This window comes from Paroedura picta, chromosome 9 (assembly GCF_049243985.1).
Source record: "Paroedura picta isolate Pp20150507F chromosome 9, Ppicta_v3.0, whole genome shotgun sequence".
NCBI lineage: Eukaryota > Metazoa > Chordata > Lepidosauria > Squamata > Gekkonidae > Paroedura > Paroedura picta.
In genome coordinates this window covers 36,833,071-36,854,873 of record NC_135377.1, presented here as the reverse complement: position 1 = coordinate 36,854,873, position 21,803 = coordinate 36,833,071, and the positions used below count along the sequence as shown (strand labels likewise).

General features: G+C 42.9%; 1 protein-coding gene across 1 annotated transcript; it reads left to right on the top strand.

The window, feature by feature from the left end:
- Window positions 1-898: 898 nt before the first annotated feature.
- Window positions 899-21,803, top strand: TGS1 (trimethylguanosine synthase 1). The gene is made up of 13 exons (XM_077352390.1): window positions 899-1,147; window positions 2,727-2,791; window positions 3,797-3,975; window positions 5,392-6,190; window positions 7,309-7,417; window positions 8,215-8,301; window positions 9,233-9,407; window positions 10,600-10,945; window positions 12,248-12,418; window positions 12,827-12,970; window positions 14,114-14,334; window positions 14,972-15,046; window positions 21,522-21,803. The coding sequence occupies exons 1-13, from the start codon at window positions 1,014-1,016 to the stop codon at window positions 21,636-21,638; spliced, it is 2,622 nt and encodes an 873-aa protein (XP_077208505.1). The 5' UTR covers window positions 899-1,013; the 3' UTR covers window positions 21,639-21,803.

Below are 21,803 nucleotides of genomic sequence, written 5' to 3'. Positions count from 1 at the left end.
AACCTCTGCCATCCCCTACCTCATGGCTTGATTATTGTTTTCATCGCACCTGACTATGTCCTGCCTCCTTGCCTAAAATCTGTAGTGAATTGATCCTTCACAGCCACTTGATAAAGAATGTAGAGTGGAAGCATAGAAATTGAAAATAAAAGGGACAAGGAACTCATGGAATAAGGTATTCAAGTCAAAATGTCATATTGGTGCACAGCTCAGTACACAATCCATTGCTGAACACTCACAAAATTTGTATTCTTTGGGGAAGTATCATTGTCCTCCCTAAAATAAGGACATCCTCATATGCTCAGAATAGAAGTACCAAAATAATACATATTTGTCATTTCAGTATTTTGTCTTCAAGTTAAAAACAAGAACTAAAAACAGAGAAAGAGAGATCTGTTAAAAACATAGGGCAGTGAGTACAGATTACTGAAAAGACTGAACAAAGAAAACCTCATCTGCTGGTATAAGACTGTAGTGTGGTGTAGTAATAGAAGATTATCCCAGTGGAGGGAGATCCACAGCCTCAGTGCCACAATTCAAAAAGGTCTCATGTTGCCACCATCTAACCACAGAAGAAAAGCACAGCCGTCAGATAGGGTCCTATGGGAACGTGATTCTTGGCCCCAAACTGTATGTGGCTTTAAAGGTCAACACCAGCCCTTTGAATTGGGCCCAGAAACATCCGGGAACCATCCAAGAGAAGTAGGGGTGCCAGTCTCCAGGGGGGAGTCCTAAGCACCCCTAGGCATCCCGAGGGGTTGCGCGCTGACCTCATCCCCCCCCCCCCCCCCCAAGCAGGGAGGGAAAACGGCGCGGCGGCGGACTTCCCTGCCCGCGAATCCGGAGGCACATAAACGACCCACAGCTCCGCCCCCGGACGCCAATGGGGTGGCACCCGAGGAGCTGTGCTTCCGCCGGAAGGGTGCTTCGGCGCGGAAGGGCCATGCTTCCTGGGCCGTAGGGCCGGGGCCTCGGCTTCGGGGGGCCTCTGGTTGGCGGCGGGTGCCGCAGCTATGCTGCGCGAAGTGCCGCGGAGCCTGATGGTGGCCGAGCTGCTGCTGGCGTTGCAGGGCGAAGGAGAAGAGGAAGGGAACAGCGGCAGCAGCGCCGGGAGGATCCTCTGCTTGTGCTCCCGGGTCTTCGTGGAGTGAGTCTGGGGCCGGGGTTGGGTCTGCGCGTGCCCGCGGCGGGGGGCGATTTTGCAGCCGTCGTGCGCGGGGCAGCTCGCGTTGGCCTTCCCAAGTTGGACAGAGCGGGAGATTCTCAGAGCCACTTCCTTTGCGGGGCGGGGGGAGGGAGTGGTAAGTCATGGCTTTGCGCAGGGGTGGCAAACTGTGGCCCTCCAGATGTGGCAGGGGGTCATGGGAATTGTAGTCCATGGACTTCTGGAGGACCACAGTTTGCCCACCCCCGGCTTTGCGTCTGCCTGCTGCAGAAGACATGGGGACTGCAAGAGACCGACTTTTCCAAAGAGAATAATTCGTATGATCACTGTGCAAGACAAGGAAATAGAGATTAAATTTGTTTGGAACAATACTTCGTTATACTTCATTTGGATAGCCACTTTTGATCCTGCTACAGAAAACATGGCAGGACGTTACATTTGGGGGTTGTAGCTCCGTACAACTAATCTCCCACCTGCCACTTGAAAATTGTATGGAGGGTAGATTGAAGTGCATGCCTATACTGTTCGCTGTTTCTAAAGGGTTCTACATCCAGGTTCTCTTTTAGGAAGGGATAATGCATAGCAGTATAGCCCGCTGTAAAAAAAATACAGCGGGCCCTAGGGGCCTGGGGGATGGTTTGGCTCCCCCCCTCCCCGATGTAGAAAAACGCTCCCCAGGCCCCGGGGAAGGCGATCCGCGGCTCACGGAGCTGCAGCTCGCCTTCCCCGGGGCCTGGGGAGCATTTTGGCTCCCTGGCCAACTTTGAAAAACGCTCCCCAGGCCCCGGGGAGGGTGCTGGGTGGCTCGGCGAGCAGGCTCCCTGGGGTCTGGGGAGCTGTTGTCGGGGCTGGGGCCAGCGAGCCTACCTTCGCTCTCGGCAGCCAGCAGAGTAATGGCCGCCGTGGAGTGAAGAAAAGCTCTGGTGGGGGGTGGAGCAGGTTGGGAGCCTCCCAATTGGTTGTTGTCCGGCCAAGCAGCCAATCAGCAGCCGCGCTGTGCGCGGCTGCTGATTGGCAGTTTGGGGCTGGATTGACAAGCGAGCGCCTCCCGATTCAGCCCTCTGCTTGTCAGTCCAGGGGAAGGGGTCTATCGGCACCCTTCCTCATCCTGGACAGGGCCCGCCCTCAGGGCCCTTACTGTTTTATTTCTTCTGCTCCGTGAGGAGCGGTTAAAGATAATGCATAGTTAAGAGTGGTGGCTTCTAATCTGGAGAAGTGGGCCTGAGTCCACACTCTTCTGCATGCTACCAGCTGGGTGACCTTGGCCTACTCACAGTTCTCGGGAGTCTCTCAGCCCCACCTACCTCATGGGGTGTCTTCTGTGGGGAGAGGAGGGGTAGGAGATGGTAAGTTCCTTAGATTCCTTTGAGCAATAAAGGGGGGGGGAACCCAGCTCTTCTTTATCAATGCTTATTTCAGAATGGAGCAGCTGTCTCCCTCTGCGTTTCTGTTATGGCAGCAGCTAATTGGTTTAGAAAGCTCATTAAGGCTGGTGGCTCAGCAAGTAAAATTGACTCAAGATGTAACATGGTTGTATTTTTTATCTTGCCCTTTCTCCCAGGGACCGAAAATTGTACAAACAAGGCTTAAAGGGGTTTTATGTAAATGATGAAAATGACAGTATAGGTAAGATGCATTTAAACTATATTGCTAAACTTTGTGTCTTGGAAAAGATTTTTTTTCCCCTTACGTTTCTTGCATCTAGAAATTGAGGGATGATTGCATTTAAATTGAATGGGTCAAAAATTCTGTTAAGCCATAGCTGATTTAGGGCAGCCCCATAGGGTCTTCAAGGCAAGAGGTGTTTGGAGATGGTTTGTCATTCTCTGCCTCCATGTCAGACCCCTAGTATTCTTTGGAGGGATCCCATGTTAACACTAGTTAGGGCTGACCCTGTTTAGCTACTGAGATCTGTTAGGATTGGGCTAGCCTGGGCTATCCAGGTCCGGCAAGTATAACTTTCCGGTGATCCCCATTGTGGTGGCAACCGTGCTTCTCCTCACAAATAACCTAAGCATATGTTTAGCTTTGCAAAATAGACATGCTTCAGTTATGTAGAATTCTTGTTGGTCAGAATGATTTGATATTATAATCTATAAACTGAAAGGTTGCTGAAATCTGCAGTTGATTAGTTGGAAACTAATCCAACTTGGATTGGAAATTGTGGGATGATTGCATTTAAATTGAATGGGTCAAAAATTCTGTTAAGCCATAGCTGATTTAGGGCAGCCCCATAGGGTCTTCAAGGCAAGAGGTGTTTGGAGATGGTTTGTCATTCTCTGCCTCCATGTCAGACCCCTAGTATTCTTTGGAGGGATCCCATGTTAACACTAGTTAGGGCTGACCCTGTTTAGCTACTGAGATCTGTTAGGATTGGGCTAGCCTGGGCTATCCAGGTCCGGCAAGTATAACTTTCCGGTGATCCCCATTGTGGTGGCAACCGTGCTTCTCCTCACAAATAACCTAAGCATATGTTTAGCTTTGCAAAATAGACATGCTTCAGTTATGTAGAATTCTTGTTGGTCAGAATGATTTGATATTATAATCTATAAACTGAAAGGTTGCTGAAATCTGCAGTTGATTAGTTGGAAACAAAAAGCATCCTGTAACTCTAATGTTGTTTGTTTATAGGGGAAGACATAGTCACTGAGGAGGAAGAAGAAAAGTTTAATCCCATTGCGTCTGCTGATTTATCAAATGACCATGCTGTTACGCTAGAAGAAAATGAATTTGATTCAGAGACTGAACTTATGAAGAGTATGGGGTTACCTGTGCAATTTGGCACTGTTACTAGCCCAAAGGCATTTGTGGTAAAATCCATTTTATTTCATTCATTGAGTATTACTTTTAATTGTTGGCATGCGTGGGCTTATGTTGACAAACTATAGCATAAAAGAATTTACTGCATTTCAACTTCATATTTGTGCATCTTAACTATATTTTCTGAATTTTAACTTCAGTTTTTTAAAATCTTGATCGTAAATGTACATTATCCATATTCTCAGCAAGTACAAAAAAATGGTTTAGAATTGGAAAATGTAGTGAGGTTGTCTCTGAAAGTTTCTGTTTCTTGGAAACCATTTGATTATATTTGCTGCGCACCTGCATACAGATCTGTTGTCAAGGTTTGTTTATCTTGTTAGTGATAAAGAAATTTTACAAGTATAGGGCTCTCTAAGGATATTTCCAAATAACAGGAATTAGCTGGCAGAAAAATAATCAAGTTTTCTTTTGAAACCTCTGAAGCACGTTGTAAGGCAGAATCTTGAATAATGTTGCAGATGGCTTTGATTGCACGTATTACAAATGCCATCTCTCACAATTGATTCGAAAGTGATGAATATTTATATATGAGTTTGCCACTCAGTTAATTCGTGCCACCATTAGTCTGACCAAATTATCCTATGTCTATTGTATCCTTTGGTTGTTTGACCCCGAATGGAATAGTCAAGAAGAACCTCCATGGAACTTATGTGTACTTCTGCCTCCAGAAGGAAAGTCAAAGTAAATTAGGAACGGGAACAGAGAAAATAGACTTTAGCAAGTGGGGAATTTTTTAAAAGGTACAAAAGATTGCAGTGAAAATAACACATCAGAAAGCAACAGTATGCTCTTCATTCCATTGGGGGACTGGGATGTTGTACAGATGTAGGCTTTGCAATCAGTGCACTGCATAGAATGACTTTGTTGAAAGAGAGGTATTCATCCAAGTTCTGTTAGAATCATAGAATAATAGAGTTGGAAAGGGACCTCATGGGTCATCTAGTCCAGCCCACTGCACTATGCAGGGCACTCACAACCCTATTGCTCATCCACTGTAATCTGCCACCCCCTTGAACCTTCACAGAATCAGCCTCTCCGTCAGATGGCTATCCAGCCTCTGTTTAAAAATCTCCAAAGATGGAAAACCCACCACGTCCCGAGGAAGCCTGTTCCACTGAGAAACCACTGTCAGGAACTTCTTCTGGATGTTGAGATCTAATTTCTTTTGAATTAATTCCATCCCATTGGTTCTGGTCCCGTCTCTCCAGGGCAAGAGAGAACAACTCTGCTCCATCCTCTATATAGCAGCCTTTTAAATATTTGAAGATGGTTATCAAATCCCCTCTTAGTCGCCTCCTCTGCAGGCTAAATGAAATATGATCCATACGAAATCAGAATTTGTTACTTTCAGTGTGTATGCAAAATTGGCACAGGCATTTAATATTTCTCTTATTGAATTTCAGGATTGTGAAAATGTTGGCAAGAGGTGTAAAATACTCAAGAAGAAAAAGAAGAAAAAGAAAAATATGCTCCAAAAAGATATACTGGAAATGACACAAGAGACTTTGGCAGAGGGTCAAAGTGACGATGACGACGACCACTCTCTTTTCAAGGATGAGTCCTTAATTAAAAAGGAGAGTAAGAATGAAGAGGAGTGTGAAAATGGGGCTGTTTTATTGGAAAAGCTTAATGAGAATGAAAAATGGGGAGCATATTGGCATGAATATGGAGAAGGACTTCTGTGGCACAGTTGGCAGGAGAAATACAAGGATGGTGACTCTGAACCTTGGAGCAATCCTGAAATGAAAGAAAAGTGGGAGCAGCATTATAGCGAGCTATACTGGTATTACTGGGAGCAGTTTCACTACTGGGCAAACCAGGGTTGGACTGTTGATGCTGTGCATAATGGCAGCATAACAAAAAACACATTAGAAACAAGGCAGCCAGAAGAAAAAACACCAGATATTGATGCAGATGGTGACACTGGAGAAATACTGGATTCAGAATTTTGTCCCCATCTTTCTTCTGTTGTTAGCAGCAAGGATAATCTCATTCTACCTGATGAACTTTGTAGTGAAATGCTTTCTGCGGTTAGAAAAATGAATATTGATTCTGAAGAAGCAAAATGGAACAATTCAACAAATGTGGTTGATACTACGTGTAATCAAGGACTGAGTTCAAGAAGTGATTCTGGTCAGGCTGAAACTTCTGAAAATGGAACAAAGGAAAAAAATGTGTCTTCAGAAAAAGGATGTCAGCCAGGTTGGTATGCCACGGTCAGAAACGGCATTCTTCTGACCTAAAAAGGGATAAAGTCCAGTGGGGAGGGATATTCCAGTGTGATAAGTCATATACCTTGCATCCAGCTTAAGTAATTTGTACATGTGCAGTTTTATAAAAGGATGCATGAGAAGAAGAAAATGCATAGAGGGAATTTTTTCTTCCTCTTCCATAATACTAGAACTCAAGGACACCTAATGAAGTCAATTTAGGACTGATAAGAAGTGCTTCTTCATTAAGCAAGTAATTAAATTGTGGGATTTAGTGCCAGGAAATGCAATGAAAGCCATGAGCATAGATGGTCTGTTAGTGGCTATTACACATATGGCTAATACACACACACACACACACACACACACACACTAAATTGCCTTATACTGAATCAAACCATTAGTCCATCAAAGTCAGCATGATCTGCTGTGATGAGCAGCAGCTCTTCAGGGTCTCTGATCGCAGTCTTTCATGTCACTTGCTGGTCCTTTTCAACTGGAGAGGCCATTGGCACTAAAAGGGTAACCACACTCAGATGCAGTAAACCTCTGATTCCCATTGCCCGGAAGGCAACGTTAGGGAAGAACTTGGCTGCTTGGTCCTGCTTGTTTCCTTTCTAGGGCAGCAGGTTGGCTGATGTGTAAAACAGGATGCGGTGCTAGATGGAACACTAGTCTGATCCAGCAGGCTGTTCCTTATATTCCCAGACCTATAAACAGTCAGGTATAGAAAAATGCAGTGTGCCCAGGATACTGATGTTTAAAGCCCCCTACCCCCAAGCATGGAGAATATCCCCCCAGTCCCGTCAGCAAATAGTTCAGATAGGCTGATACCTCATTGAGAAAAGGTTCATGAGGAAATGGTTTAAAATGTTTCAAAAAGACGACCTACAAACAAAACAGCATTGTTTTGATGCTGTAAATTGAGAGATCTAGTAGTATATCCCCAAAGTCAGATATGACACTGCCCAATAAAAGGGGTGAGGAATGTCATTTGTTAATGAGTTAATTTCATTAGGTCTCAAGGCGAAGCATTATGACATCTTAAAAAGGCTTCCAAATAGTATCTTAAATTACCTCATCTTTTATTCATTTCTGTTTCCATTTTAGCGTCTCAGCGGTCATCTAGGGCAGATGCCACAGAAGGTGGGGTTTCTCCTAATAACAGTGATGATGAAGAGCAGCCCCCTGAACGTAAGCCTGTCAAACTAAAGAGGAGGCAGGTTATCAGTCATTTCTTCTTTTTGTTTAATAATCCGGCATTGTATATTTATACAGTTCTGCATCATTGATCCTTATTGTATGGTAATATAGTGTCTGTAGTTAAGCAGTATTTTGTGTTTGCTTAGTAACTCCTGTGATATGCTGAGTGGAGAAAACTTCATTCCTATATGTGTGTATTCCTGTTAGCTGAAAATAATTTATACCTCTATAGTATTTTGACTTCAGAGTCAAAGTAGGTAGACCAGTTTTCTGGGAAGGGGGGGGGGGGAATTGCACAAAGTCATGATGTGAGAAGTAGAGAAATTCTTCCATTGTTAATAAACTGGAGACTTTGAAGGAAACTCTGGGCCACTTTACTCATTAGGTGAGTAACATGACAGTAAGAAGCAGCTTCGTGGTGGCGCTCACTGCATCTGAGCAGTGTTGCTAGTTGTTCTCCAGTTCAAAATGCCCCTCTCCCTAGTGTTGGAAAGTGCCATCAAGCTGGTAGCGTTCTCAAGGCAAGAGACCTTCAGAGATGGTTGGCCATTGCCTACGTCCACATAACAATCCGGGATTTCCTTAGTGGTCTCCCAACCAAGCTGGCTGTCAACGCTGGTTGGCTTTGAAGATTTAATGAAATTGGATAGCCTGGGGTGTGCAGGTTAGGACACCCTCTCCTTACTCAGTGCTAAGTCTCTGATCCATTCTCCTTTGAGGGGGCCAGTGTTCTGAGTAGTGTAGCTATATTTCTGTATCTCTAGCTATTTTTTTCTTGATGGTTAACAAAAACATTTCTGGTTTCCTTTTTAGCCACGAACTAGATGCTGAAGAACAGGCTCAGGCATATCCAGAAAGTGTTTGTTGCCTTTTGGGTCTCAAACATGGCATGGGACAAAAGTAAGAAATTACTTGTGGCACGATTTAACATCTTCCCCTTGAATGTAGTGAAAGGCCGATTCTTGCTAACCCTCTTAAAGGAAAGACTGTGCTTCCGTGGCCAACATACTATTTGACTGTGTTAGGGTTGGGTGCTTCGGTGCCCAAAGTGGCTGGTCTCTCCCGGCGCACCCAACGCTGCACTGCGGGGGGGGGGGGGCGGGGGTGCAGCCATCAGTGCGCTGGTTGGCGCATACACTCAGGCGCACTGACACCCGAGCCTCCCCCTCTCCCCCCCCCCCCCGCGGCGCTGGCTGCACTGGAAGAGACCAGCCAAAGCACCCTAGTTAGAATCTCAAAATATTGTCAGCCCTTCTTGAACTATTTTAAGAAATGTAAAATGGATGCAATTGAGAAACGTGCTAGTGTGAAATGAGGAGAATTCAACCTATATTGTGAGGACAGCTAAGTCTCTTTTAAATGTTTCTAGAGAAAACTTTTTGTATATGCATCAAGTAGTGACTAATTAACTAGAGACAAAGTTGACTTAAAAGTTGATAACTTGTATATTGTATTTCCACATGTATCCTGTATTGTGTTATTACTGGCTTTAGCAAAGGTATAAGAGCCTCTTGTGGCGCAGAGTGGTAAGGCAGTCGTCTGAAAGCTTTGCCCATGAGGCTGGGAGTTCAATCCCAGCAGCCGGCTCAAGGTTGACTCAGCCTTCCATCCTTCCGAGGTCGGTGAAATGAGTACCCAGCTTGCTGGGGGGTAAAACGGTAATGACTGGGGAAGGCACTGGCAAACCACCCTGTATTGAGTCTGCCATGAAAACGCTAGAGGGTGTCACCCCAAGGGTCAGACATGACTCGGTACTTGCACAGGGGATACCTTTACCTTTAGCAAAGGTATTCCAAGTGAAAAGTTGTTGCTAAATGTAATCTTTCTGCAGATACAGGGGAATTCCTGGCTTCAGTGAACGAAGAGTGACGCATTTCAATAAAAATATGAAATTTAAGGCTAACATCTTAGACATGCGCAGAACAGTCAAGATGAAAAACAAACACATCTTTTTTACAGAAGAATCTGATACATTGTTTTGTAAGAAGAGCAAGACCTTAAATAAGGTAGCTATTATTTATATAGTAATAACCTTGATAGAACACAAGTGCAAAGTGCTGTTTTTACTATATTTTTCAACATCCTGTTCAGCTTAATAACTAATGCCTAACGGTTTAGTCCACACTGCATTTAGATTATGTATCCAGTAGCAACATATGGCCCGTTCTGCAGATCCTAACTCTGTGGACTGACACAAACCAATGCTAAACAGATTTTCCTGCAAACTTGGGAGACCCCTGAGGTTTTCAAAATAATCTGAAGTAATGATACATAACGGGATTTAAATTCCCCAGAATTCTGCAGCAGTGAACATCTGGGCCCGGCCACTTCTATGGTGGATGCAGGAACTGCTCTGAGCAGCTGCCAGTCATTTCTGCCTCCACAGCTGGTCTCAAAGGTGAGCAGTGAAGTTTCAAACCAGAGCTGCTTTGATGGAGGGGGGGGGAATTCCCCTATCCAGTGAATCTTATGGATCTCTCACTTGTAAAAACAATGTTTTTGAGACAACTGAGGTGAAGACAGACCTTGGAACAATATCCCTTGTGACTCCAAGAGAAAAATCTGTGACAGGGTGGACATAGTTCTAAGCCATGGGTTAGTGAAACAGGAATGAGCCCAGTGCTAAAACACTGTACCCCATCTCCTGTTTGGATTAATGACTTCTGCTTTAGTGCAGACCATAGTTGGCCAAACCATGGTTTGTTCATGATTAATAATCCTGGTCGGGATGGAAATGGTGAACCATTATTTGTTGATTCATGGTGAACATGTAGATGGTGGGCAAGCATGTGGCATAATGCTCATTTGCATAGCAGTACATCTTTGCCTGTGTATTTGCAAGGTCTGATTATGTCTTAAATGTTGTACCAAAATATATGCACAAAAAAGCATTACAGAATGTGTAGATAAGTCAACTGGGTAATAAAGAACAGGAATTTCTCAGACACGTAGTTCCACTTCTGTGGAGGTATAACTTCTGTATTTTACTAGAAACAAATTGCAAAATTATGAATAGAACAAAAAAAGTATGCCTTGTAAATGTATTTGGAATTTATACTCGAAAATGGTTTGTTATGATATGTAGCGTAGGCTGAAACTGGAAATCTATATGTGCTTTTATTCTATCTAGGTGATTTCTTTATTACCATAATTTCTGATATGAGGCCCATCTTGTTTGTGATGCATGGTATTTTCCAGGTAGAAAAGTTCTTGAAACAAGTGAATGAGCCTATGGAAGTGAAATCACAGGACTCCCTGCAAGATGTACTTCACAACACTTCTACAAGCAGTGATCTAGAGGAGCAGGAAAGCGATGGTGGCTCTCAAACGGCTTTGGATTTCCAGAACTGTGGCTTGTTACCTTCCAGTTCTGCTTCCTGCAAAGCTGAAAGCCTTGAAGAGAAAAGCAGTGAGAAGGGGGTACTAGCAACGTCTGGCTGTAACTCGCAGGAATCAGGGCCAGGAGAACAAGAAGAAGAATGTCCATCAGGAAGACAACTAGTTCCCATGGACATCCCAGACTATCTGCAGGTGGAAACGGAAGGTACGAGAAAATTCTAATGGGTGTGGGAGTATATACCTTACGTTGTCACATTATCACAAATTAAGCAAGAGAGAAAAAACCTGGGGTTTGCTGACTGATGGGAGGAGGGGACTTGCAGCAAAATAGCTCCCTTTCCGTTCGGGAGAGTGTGCTTGAAGCAGTAAGTTAGGGCAGTTTCACCAGTTCCCTGCCATTATTATATGTGCGGGGGGGGGGGGTGCGACGGTGCTTTTGTGGTAGCATTCAGAGGCCTTGCTGTGGTGCCTGGCAACATGCCAGCTCTCTGTTTGGTGCTCAGTGGGAAGCCCCTCCCCACCGACAGCCAGTCAGTGCCAACATCGGCGGGTAGTAGGGTCGCAGTTTCACGTGGTATGGTATTTCCATGCAGCTCTTGAAGCAGCTTACAGTTGGAACCACAGAACAAAAGAAACACATGTGCTTTGTCCATGAGGGTCCCGTGAATCCAGGAGTCATTTTTCTGGAGTTCAGAAAGGACCACAGGGGAGAAGGAATGACAGGAAAATACCTTTGCCTCTTCTCCTGATTGTTTGGATCTCATCCAGTTCTGATTATTTTCAGTGAATTTAAAACAACAACAAGAACTGAGAATGGCTTGGATCCACCAGTTTTCCATGGGTAGAAGGAATTCTGCCTGAATGTCTTTCTTACCACCACCATCACCCCACTTCTCTGCAGCACTGGAAGCTGTTCCTGTCAAGAGGGTGCTGCATTTTGGAAGCCCATTTGGGCTGAGGGGTGAAGGGAGAAAGCACAAAGCCCTTCCACCCACGGGAATTGCCCGTTGATCCAGTGTCCTGTTTTAACAAATAATAAATTATTGGAAAGCGATATAGTAGTTTTGACAGTTTAGTTGGAACAAATGGTTTTATGTTAATCTTTCTGGGGAATTTCTGTGTTTTTAGATGACGCAAGTGATTGAAAATGCTGATAAAAAGTAACAGACATTTTCAAAAGATTTTAGAAAAATTTTGCATGCTATTTTTTGTCAAGTGTTTTCTCTGTCTCATTTGTTTAATAATACATTACCATTGCCCATTTTTGTTGGGACATTTTTCTACCTTCATGAATTGCTAGTCATGTAATGAATTAGAACTGCTGGCCCTGCATAGTGCTGCCAAATCAAAGCCAGTCACGACGACTTCTATATTTTCTATCTTGCAATCCCATATCTTGAAAGGTATGATAACATTGTTCACATTTGCCCTGAAAATCTTAACATTTCAGCCAGGCAGATTGAGAGTGATAGGCTAACCATGGAGCTATTTTTTCCTCTTGGTGAAGGTGAAAAAGACTCTCTTAAAAAGAAGAAAAACAAGAAAAAGAAGCAGAAAAGAATCAGACCCCCACAGTCCCTGCCTCCTGAAATAGCCACTGATCCTGAGCTAGGAAAATATTGGGCACAACGGTATAGACTGTTCTCTCGATTTGATGAAGGAATTCAGTTAGATAAAGGTAAGCTCTTAATTTGTTGACCTTACAACTCACTGTTTGAATTGAAACCTTTTTCTTTTGAATATCTGGCTGTCGTGTTTTATCTGTAGTAAAATTGCATGATGCTACATGTACGCGTGAAGCTGTTTCACACCAAAAACGCTTGTTGAGACGTTATCTGAAATGAGCCGAGCAGCTTCCTCTCCCTGCTGCAGTGGTTGTGTGTTCCCCTCCCTGAGGAATAGAATGGGGTGAGGTGGGGGGAGTCTGCGCTGAAAAGGGAAATTGGGGGACACCCCCTTTTTTGCTGACAGAAGTGTCTTCCACCAATATAGTTTGGATCTAAGGCTCCATTAATTTAAAATCCAGACTTGTCTGTGGGTTGAATTCTGAAATTTAACAGTTGTGTTTTGTTTTGTTTTTTGACAGAGGGATGGTTTTCTGTTACTCCTGAGAAGATTGCAGAGCACATTGCAGAGCGTGTGAAGCAGTCATTTGACTCTGACATCATAATAGACGCATTCTGTGGCGTAGGGGGGAACGCTATTCAATTTGCCCTGGCAGCAAAAAGAGGTAAAAGGCTTCTCTCTGTCTCTCACTCTCTGTCTCTCTCTCTCTCTCTCTCTCTCTCTCTCTCTCTCTCTCTCTCATTGTGTTATAGAATCAGAGTCCATTAGCACCTTTAGGACCAACAGTTGGTCTTAAAGGTGCTACTGGACTCTGATTCTATTGTGCTACTTCAGACCAACACAGCTACCCATTTGAATCTCTTATTGTGTGGTATAGTCAATATTTTTGAAATGTGATTGCTGTAGTTAAAGCTGAAAATAGTTTTAACAACGAAAACACTCCCAAGCTGACACATGTCTTAAATACAGGCAAAATATAGGGCCATGCATTGTTAGACAATGTTACAGCTTCCTAAACAAGGAGCAATTTCCTTCATGGTTAATTGTTACCAGTTGCTCACTCTGCTGTCTCCCACAGTTGCAGGACTGATTATGTCTTAGACTTTTAAAGACAGGCCTGGCACATTTGTGTGTTTTGCACCTGTCCAGGGATCATGGCGGCTGTTGGCTCAGAATGTAAAAAGTAGAACTCAGCCATTTGGTTGAAGTCAACTGAACCAACAACATCTGCTGGACCCACCAGAACCCCTTCCCAAGAACTCTGAACTGGCCAACCATGGGATAGTTATCATATTAATGTTGTTCAACCTATCACTGAACCACTGTTACTACTGTTATTACTGTTACCACTATTGTTTTATTACTGAGTTATGCTGTACCTGGTCCATGTTCTCTTACGTTCTATGTAAACCGCTCTGAGCCACACAGGAGGGTGGTATATAAATATTAAATATATTAGACTGTCAGTCAGGAACCTGCTGTGAGATTGGGTTCCTCTCTCATGCCTTCAAGAGCCCTGGGCAGCATTTTAGCAGTTTAGTTCTCTCATTTACATGGAAGATAAATGATATAAATTTAGCATGGCTTATATTAAGCAGAAGGTAAGTAGAACTTGCAGATACATCTTTTAGAACTAATCCTGTGGCCAGTTTACCATGATTGACCATGGTGAAAATCCTTAAAAGAACTTGTATCTAAAATGTCCCTGAAGCGCCAGGAAAATTTAAGCCTTCAGAACTTGCTTGACAATAATAGGCTGGATCTGATTTTTGCAGCCATTTATAGATATCTGTTTTGTTCTTCTCAGTGATTGCAGTCGATATTGACCCCGTGAAGATTGCTCTTGCTCGCAACAATGCGGAAGTGTACGGAGTTGCAGACCAGATAGAGTTCGTATGTGGGGACTTCATGCAACTTGCAAGTGGGCTGAAAGCTGACGTTGTATTCCTGAGCCCTCCATGGGGTGGGCCTGAATATGCCACTGCAGAAATCTTCGATGTTCAAACAATGATCTCTCCTAATGGATATCCTTTTTCACATCAAATCTTGTTTTAGCATTTTTTCCTATAAGTATTTTCTATTGTAGGATGCAGGATGGCAAATTTATTCTGTTATTTTAGGTTAGAGGGTCCTTCTTCCTTAATTAGCTGTTGCACATCTCAGGCAGTTGGACTACTTCATAGCTTGAAGTAATAACAGTCCGTTCTGTCAGTTTCTACCACTTCTTTAGCCCTCTACACATTCCCCTTCCACACAGTCTGCCAGCACACAAAGGACAGGAACAGACACAAGCATGGCCGGCCCCATCTCCCATGATCACCAGGTTCGTATAGCAGAGTCTATGTAAGTGGACTCCCTCCTTGTGACTGGGAACATTTGAAAAGCAGTATTTCAGATTGCAGAGTCATTGACTTACATGTACACTATGCATCCACACTGTGCTCACAAGCCAGTGATTATAAGTAAGGGAACTGTGCCAGCATACCTATGTTGACTGAACATGCAGAGGGCGACTCCACTGCTTGAATGAACTCATCTTCAATATAAGGTGATAATTCAGTTTATATTTGTGGAATAATGTATTGCTCTTGTTGGAGTGCTTCCTTACTAAGAGAACCTCCCAAAGGGATATGTTATCTTTTTTCCTTGACTCATCTTTACATATGAAATCTTCAAGCTATCACAGATGATTACAAACAACATAGTGTACTTCCTCCCTCGTAATGCTGATATTGACCAGGTAAATAGTAACCCTTGAGTGCAGCTGGGTTAACAATGGTTAAGGCGGACATGTGAACTTGGGAAGCCCCAGTTGTTGCATTCCTGCCCCATGAAAGCATTTGACTGGTTGTTTAGAGCCAGCTTGGTGTAGTGGTTAGGAGTGCGGACTTCTAATCTGGTGAGCCGGGTTTGATTCTACACTCCGTCACATGCAACCATCTGGGTGACCTTGGGCTTGCCACAACACTGATAAAGCTGTTCTGAACGAGCAATAATATCAGGGCTCTCTCAGCCTCACCCACCTCACAGGGAATCAGTTTTGGGGAGAGGAAAGGGAAGGCAACTGTAAGCCGCTTTGAGACTCCTTCAGTTAGAGAAAAGCGGCACACAAGAACCAGCTCTTTTTCTTCTAGGATGCTGGCCCAGTGGACCCACAGGATCAAGTCTGCAGGGCTGCTGTCAAAAAGTAGAGATGTTAAGGCATTGAACAAAACTGGAACAGCTATTCATTTTTCCAATGGAAAAGTAGATTTTGAAGGTCTTTTGAAATAAAAAAATTCTTTTGCTTAGGTTTTTCTAATTCATCATGACATGAAAAATGTAAAAATTAGGAAATATTTGACAACACTAAAAAGAACTGTGGTATTTTTCCTTTGGAAATAAGTGAAATGAAAGCCACGTTTTATCTAAATGTATTATAAAAACAGAATCTACAGCATTAAAAATAATTCCCATGTAAACTGTAACCATATAGCATGTTATCAGTGGTTTGCTTAACTGTGAATAATTTTGGCAACAGTCTTATGGGTGGGTATTACCCTCCTGCCATATTCAAGAAGCATAGTGTCCTCTGCAGCACAGTGAGATGGTTTTGTATGTGAGAGAGAAATTACCAGGATTTACACATAAAGTAGTTGCTTATTTTTATGCTTTAGGGCAGTGGTTCTCAACCTGGGGGTCGGGACCCCTTTGGGGGTCGAACGATCCTTTCACAGGGGTCATGGCAGTGCAAGCAGCTTGGCTGGAGGGGGCGCCATCCACACAACAGCCTTGCGAGGTAGATCAAAATAGAGCGTTTGTCTGTCTGGAGCAATGGAAAAGAGAGAGATCGGCATGGTGGGACAAGAGGCAGAACTGAACTGAGAAACCCTGGGGGGAAACCAATTTATATACAATCATGAACAATGGATCTTCACGCCATTGGTCAGTTTCAGTTTAATTTCTGTGAAAGAGCACTTGTGTAATTTTATGGTTGGGGTCACCACAACATGAAGAACTGTATTAAGGGGCAAATACAGTGCTTAATCGTAGTTCTAAGATAACAGAAATGTGGTTATTCCAGTTATGAAAACTTCAGATTCTCACTTAACACATGAGCATTGAAAGTAATTGCGAAAGGATTCAGATCAGTTTCCTTTGTCAGTTCGATCATTGATCAGCTAATGGCTAATAGCTGGAATAATTAATTTGATTTAAAGAGGAATTGCTCTCAACCGCCACATTCACAATGGTCAGGCCAATCCCCTCTCTCCAGCAGGTACTTAGTACCATTTGAATCCAGCTAGTTACTTTCCTATGTAATAAGCCATGAAGCTAAAGAATAAGGTGTGTCATGGTAATATGGAACACTCTGTTATTACATTTTGCTTTTTACCCCCTAGAGGGCACAATCATACAACTAGTCAGAAAGACTTGACAGAACCTAACAACAACCAGATGTTCTCCTTTTTTGGGTGTCCATCCTCTTTTGAGCTCTTTTTTTTGGGGGGGGGGAAACCTGATGAAAATGTTCTCTTTTGGATTTGGAAGGTTAGGAATTGTAGTTATCATAGTTCAAACACTAGTGGTAATTAAAATGAGATTTCTCATAGTGATACTTTGTTTGAAGTAGTCAGATGGGAAATACGTCCTCTTTTTTAGTTTGTTTCTCAAAACCCTACTTTAAACAAAGAAATAGATGCACAACAAAACAAAATCAGAGTCCAGTGGCACCTTTAAGACCAACAAACATTTATTCAAGGCGTGAGCTTTCGAGTGCAAACACTCTTCCTCAGACTTGAATAAATTTGTTGTGTAGCTTCAGACCAACACGGCTACCCACTTGAAAGAAATAGATGGTTTGCAAGAATTCGTGTTGGCTTTGGACATGCACTTAACATGCCAAAGTGTCTGGGATAGATACATAGATACATAGTTGACAGGAAATGATATGTCTTCCTTTCAAATCTGAGCCACAGAAGCAAGCAAATGTCAGCCAACATTATTTATAGTGAGAATGCCAGAATAAGAAAGGGCTGTGGAAGTTATCTAGTCCAACTTCCAGTTTCGTATCCCTACAGCCATCCAGCTTTTTTAGACCTCTACTGAAGGAGAGATCATAAACTTCTGAGGCACTCTGTCCCTCTTTTGGGGCTTCACAGAACCTTTCCCCTGTGTCAGTTCTTACCCCGTCTTCTGCTGCTTTACTCTCTGATTTCCACATACATTTCTGTGCCTACATTTTTGTGGCCACCAGCGAGCATCCACTACAAACTACCTGATGGTGATCCATGACCTATATCATCTCATTACCAATGATGTTTTCTTTGGGGTTTTATTGTCTTTTCAGCATTTAGTGAAGTCTCTGACTTGTTCTGGCCAAAGAGGGAAGCCTAGAGGGGAAATAGCAAACGTAGCCTGATGTCCCAATCTCCTTGTGTTGCCTGCATGTGCCTCATCACCAGGGAGTGGGTTTGCCTGAGCTTGTGCAGGGAATGCCACCTGGCCTGGAGCTTAGCTTAAATTTCTTAGTCTGATTTTCATCATGCTGTTGAAGTGTAGCTGTCCAATTCCAGATGCAAATTATTTCTGAAAGACATTCAGAAATAACGAGAACATTGCAAGTGCCTAGAAATATGGGAAATGACAAGAATGTGACTTAATATCTCAAATGCACAACAGACAGGAACTGAGTATTGGCTGGGATTTCCAAAAGCATTTTTTTTCAGCCAGTTTGCATTAGAAGTCTTGTGCAATCCAGTTCTTTCCCTTATGAGCTGATAGAGTTCAGTGAACTTTTGTGAAGTCTGGTTTCAGGAAAAAGGCCTGCCCACAATTAGATTACAGCTCCCCAGTCCTTTGTACATGTGCTGGAATAGAAACTGCTGAGTTCTTTCAGGAGAGGAAAGAAGATGCAACTTAGTGCATTGACTTTTTCACCTTTGCTGACTTCCCTTGCAAGAAGTTGAGGGCATTTTCTGGTTTGTATTTTGGGCCTTAGTTTAGCTGTGACTGAAAGATATCCCTGTTCTGATTCAGTTGTTGGAGATGTTGTCTGTGGTACTTTGAAGGGAATGAACCTTCCTGTCCTGCAATTCTTAAGAATTTAATGCAGATCGCTCCCTACATTTGAATGTTTCATTTGCTCTTGTAAATACTATATTTACTCAAAAGGAAGAGTAGATTTTTTCCCCAGGTGTGCTGCCAAGAATGGGGTGGAAGGGGGAAATCACCTTATTTCATACAAGTGTGAACAGTAAAAGTTTTTTGGGAGGGGTGTGTTTATGTGTGCATCACATTCAGGGCCATCTTCCTGACACAGGGAAGTTAACTTGTTGGTTCATTTTCTAAATCAGTCTGTTAGGCTAGTTTTATGTAACATCCAGTTTACAACGTTCTCTCTTCTGCACTCTAGTATTAATTTCTACCATGGCTGCCATTTAGTTTTCACTCTCAACAGGTAAAGTGATAAGATGATTATCCTTAATGCACTTATACAGCATAAAGTTCTTCTACTTAAAAAAAATCACTGAACATAGCAAAACTACTGTTGTGGAACAAGTTGCCATGGGAAACCCTGTCTGCAGACTGACTATCCAGCCAGGGGGCAGGTCTGTCATCTGATCTGCTGTCTGTGTACTCTATACACATGAACATAGATATTTTTAAGAGGAAGAAGAGCTGAGTTATTGCTTACCATGCTTACAGTTGCCTTGTCTTCTCCCGTAACACCCTGTGAAGTAGGTGGGGCTGAGAGAGCTCTGAAAGAGCTGTGATTGGCCTAAGGTCACCCAGCAGGCAGCATGTGGATAAATGGGGAATGAAATTTTGTTCTCCAGATTAGAGATTCTTACTCAGTACACCAAGAAGTGGAACTGGCAAATGCTGGCAGGGTCTCATGGGAATTTGTAGTCCATGAACATCTGGAGGACCACAGGTTGACTACCCCTGTCCTAGCATATATACATATTTGAGCCCTTATTTCTCCAAGCCGTTATCTAGGCACTTGGTTCTCTCAGACTGGTCAGTTTCTGCTTCCTTTATACTGTAAGATTCCTGATCTGTTGTGTGTTTGCTGGTTTTGTTTGTTTTCACTAAAACAAAGATTTGTGTATATTGAATGAAAGGATACAGTGGGAGGGGGCTGGACAGCCATCTAATTTCTCTTCTGCCTGCAAGGAATCAGTCATTTAAAGAACAGTTAATATTTCACTTCCTCCTTCTTTACAGTAAGTTTGCTCTGCTAATAATAACTTGAAGATAGAGGAAGTTCGGTGTGTTTAAGCTGGTACTTTGTAACAGAAGTCTTAGAAGAATATAAACACAAACTGAAATTTGATATTCTGTAGATAAGAATTCATATATAGTGTCTGCAGCATTTCATAGGCCTCGTCAGAGTGAGTGGAGCAACACTTCCAGATGCTGACAGCAAGTAGAATTTAAGCATGGTATAAGTGAGAGAATGGAGTCCCTGTTGCAGCAAGGGTTGTTGACAAATGGAAACATTAATGACGTCTACTTAGGAAAGGCAGCAGAGTAGCACTTGTTCTCTGCTTTCAGCTTTATGCCATCATGACTGACTTCTGGCAATCCCAGCAAGGGGCTTGCAAGGCAAAATATTTTAAAAATGTGAAGGTGGTTTGCCAGTGCCATCTACTGCAGGGTGGTCCTTGATGGTCCATTCTGCTGTATAAAATTAAATATTAAACTACTGGTTAAGCATTTGTTCTCAATCTCTATCAACACTCAAGGAGGGGAATTGTACAAGATTTTTCTGAAGCTGGGTACAAATCTCTCAGTACAGAAGTTCCAGAAGGCAGAGGCAGAAAGAGGTTCATTTTAGAGCATTAACTTAAATTATCATTAGTGTGTTTATATATGTGTGTGTGTAAATGATTATGTATATAAAATGCAAATAGTTTTTAGTATGCTGGCTCTGATACTCTTGGTTTTGGTATAATTTGGCACTTCAGTTATAAAAGGTTGCTGACCCCTACCCTGTTGATTAATATACCAATGCTGGTTTTGTTTTGTAGAGAGAGTTATGTAGAGTAATGGTCAGTTACATAATGAGGTCAAACTAGGGGGAGAGAGTGGACTGCAGGATATTTATTCTGCCAGTTTGGTGCAGTGGTTTTTCCTTGTGTGTAATGTTCCTGTCAGTTTTATGTCCCACCCACTCTTCCAAACCTCCAAACTAGAGTTGGGCGTTTCGGCCGCCAAAGCAGCCATTCATGCCCGAAGCAGCCAGTTTGGTACAGTGGTTAGGAGTGCAGACTTCTAATCTGCCAAGCCGGGTTCGATTCTGCGCTCCCCCACATGCAACCAGCTGGGTGACCTTGGGCTCGTCATGGCACTGATAAAACTGTTCTGACCGGGCAGTGATATCAGGGCTCTCTCAGCCTCACCCACCTCACAGGGTGTCTGTTGCGGGGAGAGGAAAGGGAAGGTGACTGTAAGCCGCTTTGAGCCTCCTTTGGATAGAGAAAAGAGCTTTGCTCTTGGTGCTTTGCTCTCTAGAAGTGCTGAATTGATTTTATCTAGTTTCAAGATGGTATCCAATTCTGCCAGTACTCAGGACCAACCCACTTAGTGTCAGATACAGTTGTGTTCACGTGGCCTCAGTTCATTTTCTGGCACATCTAAATGTATTTGCTTCTCTAGTGGATCTGCAGGCTCTGGGCAAGCAGATAAGAGAGCCTTACTAGTATTAGTTGGCAGCAAATAGTCTAGTTCACAGAGTTGGAGGTGGCTTGTTGTTTTTTATTATTCCTTTACTGTTAACATAATTTATTAGCATTTAATTACTGGGATTCAGAGTGCCAATGTAAAATATAATAAATATTTAAGATATAATAGAGGATATGGAATCTTCTAAATAAATGTATGATATACTTGTGTGCATTTCTCAAGACAACTGGATGTCACCCAGTCAGTGTCATTCACCTAATCATGTATCTATCCTGCACATACATGTATAAGAGAGAAAAGGTGAGGATTTGGTGCTAATTTGCACTTCAGAAATCAGGTGTGTAAGATCAATCTAAACTCTCTGCAGCCTCACTTCTCTTAAGTGCAAATCCTCCTAGACAGTTTTCTGGAAACTCAGCTGTGTTACCAGAATTGAAATGGGCTGGCAGAAAAATGTCTAAAGCAATGGAGTTGGCTTGTTTTTCTGTTTTTATCTGGCATGTTTAGGTATCGTTTTGAACCTTTCTTTTCTGTTTTCGTTTTAGATTGCTTCTTTAGCTGGACCAGGAGGGAAAGTTGAAATAGAACAAAATTTTCTGAACAACCGACTGAAGACCATAACTGCTTATTTTGGTGATCTGATCAGACAAGATGTAGCATAACCTATGTATGTGGGTACAGTCTTGCTGATGCACAGTGGATCATCATGGACTTTGATCTCTCCATTCATTTCCACAATCAATGGCTGTTCTGTAATGTTTGAATTGTTGACTTGAGAAAAATTGTCAAGAGTATAATTTAGATATTAATAAAATATTTTCTAGTAA

Bases quoted from the DNA above. Each gene is read 5' to 3' on its own strand.
- TGS1 (XM_077352390.1), top strand. From the start codon at position 1,014: ATGCTGCGCGAAGTGCCGCGGAGCCTGATGGTGGCCGAGCTGCTGCTG. The intron at 1,148-2,726 runs GTGAGTCTGGGG...CCTTTCTCCCAG, and splicing joins TGCTCCCGGGTCTTCGTGGA to GGACCGAAAATTGTACAAAC. The intron at 2,792-3,796 runs GTAAGATGCATT...GTTTGTTTATAG, and splicing joins TGATGAAAATGACAGTATAG to GGGAAGACATAGTCACTGAG.